The sequence below is a fragment of the Capricornis sumatraensis genome, chromosome 23 (genome assembly GCF_032405125.1).
Source record: "Capricornis sumatraensis isolate serow.1 chromosome 23, serow.2, whole genome shotgun sequence".
NCBI classification, from domain to species: domain Eukaryota; kingdom Metazoa; phylum Chordata; class Mammalia; order Artiodactyla; family Bovidae; genus Capricornis; species Capricornis sumatraensis.
The window spans coordinates 42,731,677-42,743,968 of record NC_091091.1 but is presented as its reverse complement, the minus strand read 5'-3'; the positions used below and the strand labels follow the sequence as shown (position 1 = coordinate 42,743,968).

Sequence of the window (12,292 nt, the reverse complement as noted above, 5' to 3'; positions counted from 1 at the left end):
TGACTCATCTCTCAAGGGAAAGCAAATACAGCATCTTCCTCATTGTGCCTTCCCGCCCTCATATCACTACTTCCTCCTTCTTAAAGGCAGTCCCATGCCCTGCATTGGACAGCAGCCCAGGGTTTCAGTAGTCTCCCATTCGGACATTTTCTCTCTAAGTGTTCTTGGAGAACATGTGTCCATGATGATGTAGAGGAAGAAACACCAGGATAGATAAATCTGAGTTCTTCCTTGTTGGTCATATAATTGCTGTCTAACTTTGCGTGGGGGATTCAATGTTTTTAATAACCTCAGTTTTCCCTTCTGTAAAATGGGACTATCACAGCTTCCACCTTGTATGAGCTTATAATACTCTGAACAACTGAATACTATGAAGCAGCTAGTACAGGTCTGGCACACAGGAGGTGACAATTAAATGTTAATCCCCCTCTTCCCTATTTTTGGCTACGCTGAATCTTCTTGCTGCGTGCGGGCTGTTCTCTAGCTGTGACGTGCAGGCTTCTCATTGCAGGGGCTTCTCCTGTTGCAGAGCACAGACTTCAGGGCACACAGGCTCAGTTGCTGTGGTGTGTGGTCTTGGTTGCTCCACGTGGAATCTTCCCCAGACCAGGGATTGAACCCAGGTACCCTATGCATGGGTTCCTATCCACTGCACCACCAGGGAAGTCATATGATTCTTAATAACCCTAGAATTCCAGGCAATTTGAAAGCCCCACTTCTCTTTTATTTCCTTGAGGCTTAAAGAGAAGTCAGTTCTATGTCAGTGGTGTAGGGCTGTGATTCTCAACGTGTGGCAGCATCAGTATCACCTGGGAAGTTGTTACCTGTGCACATTCTCAGGCCCCACCCACCCTGTTTGAGTCATCGAATTGAGGGTGTGGTGGGGCACAGCAGTTATGCTTTTAGTAACTCTGCAAGTGCTTCTGATACTCTGTCCAGTTTCAGAACCACTGGGATAGGGTAAGAAAGAGTGCAAGCTCTGCAGCCAGGTTGCTTGGAATCTATTCCTCTCCGCCTTCCATTAGTATGTGCCTTTGGTCACGTTAAGTGACTTCTCTGGACTTTCTTTGGCTTCTCCAGTGGCTCAGGTGGTAAAGAACCTGCCTACCAACATAGGAGATAGAAGAGATGTGGGTTCTATGCCTGGATCAGGAAGATCCCCTAGACTAGGAAATGGCAACCCACTCCAGTATTGGAGCCTGGAAGATTCAACAGACAGAGGAGCCTGGGGACTGTACTCCATGCGGTTGCAAAGTATCAGACACAGCTGAGCAATGGAGCACAGCACACTGGGCTTTCTCTTAGCCATTGACTGGGAATTCAGTCACATCTACCCCTGAGAGAAGGCTGTTGAGAAGATTAATGAGGCAGTTCTCATGAAACCTTGAGACAGTCTTGTAGTTTAGTGCCCTGTTCTCAGCTTGGCCTCACACTGAGATCACCTGGGCACTTACAAAAAAGAAAAAACCAGAAAAACCAAAACCACCCGTAGGTGTATATTTATTTCAAACTAAAAGTTTAAAAATATAATCCACTGGTTCTTGGGTCCCACCCCTGGAGATTGTGATCTGAGTCTCGGGTGTTCAGCTCATAGGTCTAGGTTTTGGGAAGCCCCCCTGCTGATTATAATGCACAGAAAAGCCCAGAACTAGAAGCTCAGTGTCTTGGGAACAAGAATCTGGGACTAGACTAGCTGGCTACTAACTCTGGTCATCCCATTTACAAACAGTATGATCTGAGACAAGTTCTCAACCTCCCTGTGAGCTTGAGCTGGGGCACAGCCATCAGTAACTTATCAGCCATGCCCATCGTCATGATCTACATTCTTCAGTGTGGGCAGAGACTTCAGCCTTCCTTGTTCAGAAATCAAAGTCTCCACTTGCTGAAAGTGGGGAAAGATGATTCCGTCTGCTCTCATTGTCCAGGTGCCGTCCTCACTGGGGCTGAGTTTCAGGGTCAGGGCTTTGTGGGTTTCCGCTCCCCACCAGGAGATCCCTGCTCTGCCACGTTGCTAGAAGTGAACTGTGTTTCCCCCATCACAGGGTTAGCTACCAGGACTTTATGTCTGCAGTGTGAAGCTCTGGGGAGAACACACGTATGACGTCATGACACAGGGTTCACAAAGAGGCAAGATTTCTTAAAGCCTGAAGGCGGACAGCTTTAAAAAGAAATTAACTGAATGTGAATGAACACATACTTCATCATGGAATCTAACAGTTAACTTTTATCTTGCTTTCTTTTTAAACTCTATATTGAATTTGTTACAATTTTCTGTTTTTCTCTGTTTTGGTTTTTTGGTTTCAGGTATGTGGGATCTTAGTTCCTTGACCAGGGATTGAACCCACACCCCCTGCATTGCAAGGCAAAGTTTTAACCGCTGGACTACCACGGAAGTCTCTGTTTTTCTTTCTTCACTCTGGCTGATGGGTGATATACTTATAAAAACAGTATTTAGTAAAAATAACACTTTTTACCTGCCTCTTGAGAAATCTGTATGAAGGTCAGGAAGCAACAGTTAGAATTGGACATAGAACAGACTGGTTCCAAATAGGAAAAGGAGTACGTCAAGGCTGTATATTGTCACCCTGCTTATTTAACTTCTATGCAGAGTACATCATGAGAAACGCTGGGCTGGAGGAAGCCCAAGCTGGAATCAAGATTGCTGGGAGAAATATCAATAACCTCAGATATGCAGATGACACCACCCTAATGGCAGAAAGTGAAGAGGAACTAAAAAGCCTCTTATGAAAGTGAAAGAGGAGAGTGAAAAAGTTGGCTTAAAGCTCAACATTCAGAAAACTAAAATCATGGCATCTGGTCCCATCACTTCATGGCAAATAGATGGGGAAACAGTGACTGACTTTATTTTTCTGTGCTCCAAAATCACTGCAGATGGTGACTGCAGCCATAAAATTAAAAGACGCTTACTCCTTAGAAGGAAAGTTATGACCAACCTAGACAGCATATTAAAAAGCAGAGACATTACTTTGCCAACAAAGGTCCACCTAGTCAAGGCTATGGTTTTTCTGGTGGTCATGTATGGATGTGAGAGTTGGACTATAAAGAAAGCTGAGCACCAAAGAATTGATGCTTTTGAACTGTGGTGTTGGAGAAGACTCTTGAGAGTCCCTTGGACTGCAAGGAGATCCAACCAGTCCATCCTAAAGGAAATCAGTCCTGAGTGTTCATTGGAAGGACTGATGTTGAAACTGAAACTCCCAATACTTTGGCCACTGATAAGAAGAACTGACTCATTTCAAAAGACCCTGATGCTGGGAAAGATTGAAGGTGGGAGGAGAAGGGGACTCAGAGGATGAGATGGTTGGATGGCTTCACCAACTCAATGGACATGAGTTTGGGTAAACTCCAGGAGTTGGTGATGGACAGGGAGGCCTGGCATGCTGCAGTCCATGGGGTCGCAGAGTTGGACACTTTTTAAAGTCTTTTTTTTGTTGTTTTGATGTGGACCATTTTAAAAGTCTTTATTGAATGTGCTACAATATTACTTCCCTTCTATGCTTTGGTTCCTTGGTTATGAGGCATGTGGAATCTTAGTTCCCTGACCAAGGATTGAACCTGCGCCCCCTGCATTGGAAGGCAAAGTCTCAACCAGTGGACCACCAAGGAAATCCCAGTAAGTATTCTTTATTGAGGTAGAATTAACAAATAAAAATTATATATACGTAAGGTATACCACATGATGTTTTGGTATATGTGTACATCATGAAATGATTACCAAAATCAAGCTGATTAACATAGCTACCACTCACACGGCTACCATTTGTGTGTTTCTGTGTGTGTGTATGTGTGTGTGTGTGTGGTGAGAACACTTGATATCTACTGACTTAGCAAAATTCAAGTACACATTCACAGCTGGAATAAAAACATTTCTGAGCTTCCCTTGTGGCTAATTGAGACCATGTCATTCAGTTCTATCTAGCACAGGGGATTTAAAGAGAAATGGAAGGCACAGCTTTTCTCAACCTTCTTCTCTAGAATTTAAACATGAAGGTTAGAGAACCAGCAGTCACCTTGGACCATGCTGTGACTTTGGGGAAAGAACCCACATACAGTAATATGGCCCCTGACGTGGCAAAGACAGCCAGCCTGACCGCTTACTGCTGGGCATCTTGAAGAGGAGAGAAATCAAATTCTTGCTTGTTCAAGCCACACCTAATCTTAAGTGATAAAATAGTCAAGTGATTTGTTCAGCTTAACATGGAAAAGAAAAAAAATGAGTTTTTACAAGGTTTGAAGATGTCCTAAGCTGTAGACCCTCCTCAGTCTTTTTAATTAATTTGCCTGTGCCCAGCCTTAGTTGCATGTGGGATATACTTCCTGGATCAGGGATCGAACCCAGGCCGCTGCATCGGGAGCTCAGTCTTAGCCACTGGACCACCAGGGAGGTCCCTCCTCTCTCCTTTTGACCTTTCCTGAATTCTTCCAGTTGGCGGTAGCTTGTTATTTCCATGTTCCTTACCAGGGTCTCCTGTTTGTAAGATAACTCAGTGGTTCCCCTAACAGATCTACCCTCAACTCAGTGGGGGAGCCCCCAAGGTAGGATGAAGCCACGCCCCTTAGCATGGCCTCTGACACCATCTCTGTCTCAGCCCAGCTCACTCTTCCAGCCAACCAGCTTCACACCTCAGCCTGGGCCTTCTTTCCATCTCTTCCTCCACTTGCTCAAATGCTAATGTCTTCTCTCCTAAAAGCCTCCCGAGGCTCTCACCTGCGCCCCCCTGCCCCGCCGCCATTAATCATTCGTCTGCTGCCTCCATGCCCTTTGCTGTGCCTCTAACAGATTCTGAATCTTGTTTGACCTACAGGTTTCCAGTTTCCAGTGCACGATTTTGCACCCTGAACAGATACTTGAATTCAGGAAACAAAGCTTCTGTATCTGTACGTTGTCTTGCTGAATCCACTATTTTCAAGCCAGAAGGTGCTCAAGAAAATATACACTGAGATGAAGGAAACTGTTAGTCGCTCTGTCATGCCTGACTCTTTGCAATCCCAAGGCTCCTCTGTCCATGAGACTCTCCAGGCAAGAATACTGGAGCGGGTAGCCACTCCCTTCTCCAGGGGATCTTCCTGACGCAGGGACCAAACCTGGGTCTCCTGAGTTGCAGGCAGATTGTTTATTGTCTGACCCACTAGGGAAGCCCTGAGATGAAGAAAGGGGATTTGTTCACTTTTCATGTTACTAAAAATGCTTTAGTTTGCAAGTGCTTTTCATGTCCTATCCAACTCTATTAGGATTCTCCAGAAAAACAGAATAGGATATTTGTTGTTGTTTAGTTGCTAAGTTGTGTCTGACTCTGCAACCCCATGGACCGTAGCCCGCCAGGCTCCTTTGTCCATAGGATTTCCCAGGCAAGAATACTGGAGTGTGTTGCCCTCTCCATCTCCAAAGGATCTTCCTGACCCAGGAATCGAACCTGAGTCTCCTGCTAGGCAAATGGATTCTTTACCACTGAGCCATCTGGGAAGCCTAGAACATAAATACTATGATGTAAAATTAAATACTAAATACTGACATAAAGTCAGTACATCTTATGTTACATGATATGGAAATAAGAAGAAAACATATTTGCTTAATATATGTAAATACAACATATTCATAACAAATAAGGAGGAAATATTCACGACAGAGTCCTTGTTTCTGTAACTAGTCAGATGGTGGCAGTTGGTGTTTATAACCACCTTCTATTACTCATTCTGTATTGAGTCCCTTGTTTATGTCACAGAAGCACGATGTCAGGGGATCAAAGTTGGCAGGCAAGTTACATTCTTCACAGCACTGGAAGCTGGGGTAAGACTCGGGGGTGGACGTTACAGCCTCGGTGACCTTATCTTGATCTCTACAGGTAATGGTCGTAGCGATGGGTGTCTTTGCAGCACTTAAGAAAAGACATACACAGAACATAGGATTAGAATTTTTCTTCTCGGTCCACCTGTTACAATTGTCGGGGGGATCTGGAAAGTTTGGGCCTGGAACCAATCAGAACCATGACACCAGCCCAAGATGAAAGCAACTCTGCCCTCCTCCCAAGTTCCTGTCCAACCCCTTCCTCTCCTAAGAGTGCCAGAAATGTAAGATCAGGTTCCAGCAAATGAGGGAGTGAGTTGCAAGTGCGGGTCACCCAGGTGATCACTGCAAGTCCGCCAAGTGCAGAGCACAACCCAGGAGGGTGCCAAGTCAGCCACCCCTGGGTGCTGGGAGTTACCTTCCTGCTCACAGACTGAACTTCCCTAGAATGGGAATGCGACTGCTGCTTTTTTTTGTATTATTCTCCCCACTTATCACGTAAAGAATCTGAGACATGGAGAAGCACAGTGACTTGATCAAACACATACAAGTAGAGGAGGAGCTGGAAATAAAAACCAGGGCATTCAAAGCCTGATGCAGGACTCTGTTCAACACACACGCTGTCTCCTGGGAACGTTAGTGCGTGGGAACACCACGGCTTCTGGCGACCAGTCTTGCCCATATTTGAAGGCTCCTTTCCCCCGAACTTAACCCTCCCTTTTCAGATCTACACTCCCTGGTGAGGCAAAGCCCAGGATCTTCACACAACTCAGCTTCCCCAGGGTTCTACAGGCCCATCCCACTGTGCCCAGAGCCAAGGACCTGCTGAGAGCTCCCCCACTCAGGCGGGGGGAACATCAGCTCAGCTCATCCTCTGAGTGAGCAGAGGCAGAGAGTCACACCATCTGCCGCCTGCAGTCCTGTGGGATCAACCCGCTGAGGGTGAGGGAAGGCAAGGGAGGGCAAAGCAGCGCAGACCCAGCAGCTGAGAACATTCTCCTTGTGAGCTCACAGCCCCAGACCAAAAGGGGTAGAAAGCCAGATTCTACCCTCCGTGCCTCGGTCCTCTCAAACCCTCCCACTGTTCCTGACCTCACCCAGGGTGCGGCCACAGGGCCGGGGATGATCCCGCTCAAGCACGGAGCCCCAGGATCCCATGTGAGGGGGTGTTAGCCCTTCTTACCCACATCACTCACTTTAACGTGTTGGCTACTTTGTAGTAAAGACAGATGACGACACCTATGAGCACGAAAGCTGTAATCAGTAAGGCGCTCCCAATGGCGATCATGATCTCGAGGTCAAACATCTCTCATACACCTGGGCAGAGAATTGCGAGCCGTGAGTGTGAGTGTGAGCGCCCGCCCCCTCCCCCACCTCCAGTCACTTAGCAACCACAGTATGCTTCCTTCAGAGGGCGGACAGGGAACCCAAACCACAGAGCCTTCAGTATACATGGAAACATGAATCTTCCCAGAAGCCTAGCATCCCAAAGTGGTCCAGGTCGGGTAAAGGGTTTATTCATGGATGAAAAAGGACTGAAAGACAAAGTCCAGAGGGAACACATTCAACAGAAACTTGAGAAGAATCTTTTCCTTTCGCAGGCAGTAACATGCAGCTGTCTGTCAAAAACAAGCCTGCACTTGAGCAAAGGGTTTTATTCCCAAACACTTGGGTCTCATGAAATATGTTTACTGATAAGAGTCGGGATTGACTCCTTGCTGTCCAGCAAATTAAAAAAAACTATTTTATGGGAATGACTCAGGGAAAGACTCTGTTTCAAAACATTATGCTGTGTAATAAAATACACAAACCCGCTTTATAAGTGATGTCCTAAGGAAAAGGTTTTCAATTCTCCCACTGACAATTGTCATGCCATCTCATGGTTTTAGGAGATTCATGGAGACTTTTTTTCCTCATTCTGTCTCTACAGGAGACAAGAGGCCTTTCTGCCCTTTTCCCCTCTCTATTCTCCCAGGAAATCATTTGCCTGGAATAAGCAATTTGCTTAACCTAACACAATGAAATTTGGGAACAGTGAGTCAGGAAAGAAGCATCAACAACTCTATTGCTAAACATACTTACTAGAGTTAAATCCTCTAGATCTGGATGAAGGCCAACTGGAAAAAAAATTTAAAAAAAAAACCTTGCAGGGAACAGGATACTTTATCAAACCTGTAATTTGAGAAAGAGGGATCGAATCATCCCTGTTAGAGGACTTAAGATGCAAGGTTGAAGAGCTCACTTAAGAAGCCTAGCCTCTCCCCAGCTCCGGTGCTATGACCCCTATTGGGCCACAGCCTGTGTGACATCAACTCTGGACACCAGCTCTTCCATGGAGTTCTGAATTCTGTTCCACACATAGGTATATTTTAGCCCCCATGAAACAGAAAGATCATTTTGAATCACTTAATTCTAACTCTTTACCTTTTCAGGTCTTATGTCCCTTACAATAATTTTCAGGTTTTGACTGGTAATCAAAAGCAGGTTTAAAATTTCAGTGAAAAAAATAAACAGAAATGTGGGGAGGTGAAAAACACTCTTACATTTAAGAGTTTGATTATAGAAGACTTTATGTTACAATAAAATTTGATTGTTACCACACAATAAAATAATATGGAGGCATTTACTAGGACTCAAGCATATGTTCACTGACACTGGAAGATTTTCATACTTTATAAGTTAAAAGGGTTACAAATCAAAGCTGAATAGGATTCTGTTCTAAGTCAAGTGTATAAAGGTACTTGTACCCAGCCAGTCTAGTAACATGAAAAGTGGAGACTCCAGGTGCCGTTTTGTTTTCACTTGATTTTAGGCCTGAGGGATCTTAGTTCCGCCAACCAGGCCTCAAACCCATGCCCTCTGCAGTGGAAGTGTGGAGCTTTAGCCAGTGGACCATCAGGCAAGTCCCTCCAGATGCTGTTTTGATCCATTTTCTTTGGTGATACTGGGGCTCCTGAGCCCTCAGCAGTGTTGCTTGAAAGGACTGCAGATTCCCCAGCTAGAGCCATGGGTGGATCTAGGTGGGAGAAGGAATCTCTGGCCCATGGGGGCAAAGATGACTGTCATGGTGGGATCCCCTCTGGGCTGCCAACTGGCACACCCATCAGTGGAGGGGAGGAGTCTCATGACCAGGGAGTGAGCAGAGCATGTCTCCTAGCTACAGTTGTTGGGGGTCTTCTGCACTGTCCACCTTGCCACTGGTGCTGGGCTAGCCTGAGCTTGTCAGCAGGACTTGCATTAAATTCAGGGGGAATCAACCCATGGGTTCTGTACCTTTGGAGTCTTGGGGAGTCTGACCTCCATGGGCACAGAGAACAGGATGGAAACAGGAGAAGGAAAGCAGTCCTGAATTCCAGGCCCTTTCCCTCCATTTACTTGATAGAACGGTTGGCAAAGTAGTTCAGCTCTCTGAGCCTGTTGTTTCTTCTCAAATGTGAAAAGATAATGAATGCAGTGTGGTCTGACGGTGGTGGTGGCTGTTAATGTGTGAGAGGTTTCGGTGCAGACAGATATATCAGTACTTTGTAAACTGTGATGCCAGTGTGAGTAGCTGACCCCTTTGATGGTGGCTCTGATCCAGCCATAGATGTGTTGTGTTCCTGAGCTTGATCCAGATGGAAAGTGTGGAAGTGGAAAGATTGATTTGATGCAACCTTCACCGAGGGTTCTCTGCTGGGCCCCACCACAGAGATTCTGAGTCACTGATTTGGGGGTAAAAGGTGGTGAATTTGCCTTTCAACCAGTTCCCAGGTGAGGCTGATGGGATGGCTCTGGGCCGAGCTGTACCAGCTCAGCCCGTCACATAATAAGAACCCTAAGATCTGAAAGGCCCCTGTTCATGGACTGCTTCTCCCTCTGGTGTGATTCCTTAGAATGGGTTGGGCTGTAGAACCTGCACGATTAACAAGTTCTCCAGCTGATTCTGGCAAAGCCTGCAGAACAAGTGAGTAGCAACTGACTTAACTCATCAGTCAGATGTTACATGGTTCTACTGATCCATTCACAGCACCCAAAGCAAGATGCCAGGAAATCCTGCAAGCGAGGCCAGGAACAAAGTTCTACTCTGGTCTTCTTCCCAAGGCCCAGGGTAATCAGGTCACCTTCCTGCTTGAGCTGTGCTAACTTGGTGCTAAAGATCTGCAGTGAAGCAGTGATGGTTTTCCTGAGCCAGACCAAGCCTACTACCTTTTCAAGCCTTTCCTCTGACATGTGTCATATGCTTGAGTCAATCTAAATTGCTTTCAGTTCAGTTCAGTTCAGTCCCTCAGTTGTGTCCGACTTCTTGTGACCCCATGGAAAGCCACATGCCAAGAAATCTGTCCATCACCAACTCCCGGAGCTTACCCAAACTCATGTCCGTTGAGTTGGTGATGCCATCCAGCCATCTCATCCTGTCATCCTCTACTTCTTCCACCTTCAATCTTTCCCAGCGTCAGGGTCTTTTCATATGAGTCAGCTCTTTGCATCAGGTGGCCAAATTATTGGAGTTTCAGCTTCAGCATCAGTCTTTCCAATGAATATTCAGGACTCATTTCCTTTAGGATGGACTGGTTGGATCTCCTTGCAGTCCAAGGGAGTTTCAAAAGTCTTCTCCAACACCACAATTCAAAAGCATTAATTCTTCAGCTCTCAGCTTTCTTTAGAGTCCAACTCTCACATCCATATATGACCACTGGAAAAACCATAGCCTTGTTGGAGAAGACTCTTCAGAGTCCCTTAGACTGCAAGGAGATCCAACCAGTCCATTCTGAAGGAGATCAGCCCTGGGATTTCTTTGGAAGGAATGATGCTAAAGCTGAAACTCCAGTACTTTGGCCACCTCACGTGAAGAGTTGACTCATTGGAAAAGACTCTGATGCTGGGAGGGATTGAGGGCAGGAGGAGAAGGGGACGACAGAGGATGAGATGGCTGGATGGCATCACTGACTTGATGGACGTGAGTCTGAGTGAACTCCGGGAGTTGGTGATGGACAGGGAGGCCTGGCGTGCTGCAATTCATGGGGTAGCAAAGAGTCGGACACAACTGAGCAAATGAACTGAACTGAACTGATTAGACAGACCTTTGTTGGCAAAGTAATGTCTCTGCTTCTTAATATGCTGTCTAGGTTGGTCATAACTTTTCTTCCAAGGAGCAAGTGTCTTTTAATTTCATGGCTGCAGTCACCATCTGCAGTGATTTTGAAGCCCCCCCAAAAATAAAGTCAGCCACAAGTCTGCTACTGTTCCCAGTTTCCCCATCTATCTGCCATGAAGTGATGGAACCGGATGCCATGATTTTAGTTTTCTGAATGTTGAGCTTTAAGCCAACTTTTTCACTTATGTCCCCCTAAGAAGAGCCTTCAGCGTTGTCACTTTAGGTTTCACTTGTCCAGCCACTTGCTGAGGAATGGAGAGAGCAAGGGCAGCTTCATGAAGGCTAAACCGGAGCTGAGCTTTGGACAGTAGTGTGACGACTGTGATGAGGGCAGGGAGAGGTGGGGGGTCAGTGTGCAGGAGGACTGGGGCCAACAGCCTGAGGGGGCTTGGGAAGAAGGGACAGGCTGGAACAGCGGGTCACATGGTGGTGGTGGCCGGTGCACCTAGAGAGCTACGCTGGGGCTGAGTGAGGAAGCGCCTCCAGTGAGCTGCTCGACTCTTCATGACGAGTCACGTGGCAGCAGCATGCGGGCACACTCTCTCTGTTCTGCCCCTAAATGGCTGAAAATCCAGTGATGACAGAGGCATGGAAACCTTCATATGTCACCATAGGAAAGATGGAGATGAAACAATCCTCAAAGGGGAGGCAGTGTGGAAATTAAAATACATAACCTGTCTCCTGATCTCATTTTTGATCACCCACTCATCCCGTGCAGCCACCTCTAACTGCCATGGCTACCCTGACACGGGTGCATCCGCCAACCTTCATTGCCCAGACTGGACTTAGCAGCTGTGCCACCTACAAGTGGAGAAAAGTTAAGAGAAAAAATAAGACTTTAATAGAGATTTTGTACATACTGTGAGTCTGCTCCTCCCGTTTGAGCAAATTCAGGCAGTATTTCCTTAGCCAATAATGATTTTTAACAAAGCAATTACATACACACATCTATAGAAATTTATAAATATAAGAAAATCAATACCTATGATCCCTGGTTTGGGAAGATCCCCCTGGAGTAGGAAATGGCACCCCACTCCAGTATTCTTGCCTGGAAAATTCCATGAGCTGAGGAGCCTGGTGGGCCTCAGTCCATGGGGCCACAAAGAGTCAGACACAACTGAGCGACTGAGCACACATATGAATCTCTAATACATTTCAAGTGTAATTTAGGTCTTTATTAACATGAAAAAAATTAAAAAATGGAAGATTAGGAATTAAAGCTCATGTGAATTATTTATAATCATAAATATTGTACTTAATTATTTTATAAAACACAGCATATATGTTCTAGTTACATTAAGCAATTTGTGAATCAAAAAATAGACCACAATTATCAGAAGCTGTGTAAGCTA

At 45.9% G+C, this 12,292-nt stretch overlaps 1 protein-coding gene across 1 annotated transcript; it reads right to left on the bottom strand.

Annotated features, from left to right (window-relative positions):
- Positions 1 to 5,710: 5,710 nt before the first annotated feature.
- On the bottom strand, positions 5,711 to 7,094 carry FAM24A (family with sequence similarity 24 member A). Its single transcript, XM_068961371.1, has 2 exons — positions 7,003 to 7,094; positions 5,711 to 5,897 (listed from the first exon to the last, which is right to left on the bottom strand). Exons 1-2 carry the CDS (start codon positions 7,092 to 7,094, stop codon positions 5,711 to 5,713), a joined length of 279 nt encoding a protein of 92 aa, XP_068817472.1.
- Between the last annotated feature and the right edge of the window lie 5,198 nt (positions 7,095 to 12,292).

Excerpts from the sequence above, each read along its gene's own strand:
- FAM24A (XM_068961371.1), bottom strand. The coding sequence starts at position 7,094 with ATGATCGCCATTGGGAGCGCCTTACTGATTACAGCTTTCGTGCTCATA. Across the intron at positions 5,898-7,002 it reads AAAGTAGCCAACACGTTAAA|TGCTGCAAAGACACCCATCG; the intron begins GTGAGTGATGTG and ends TCTTTTCTTAAG.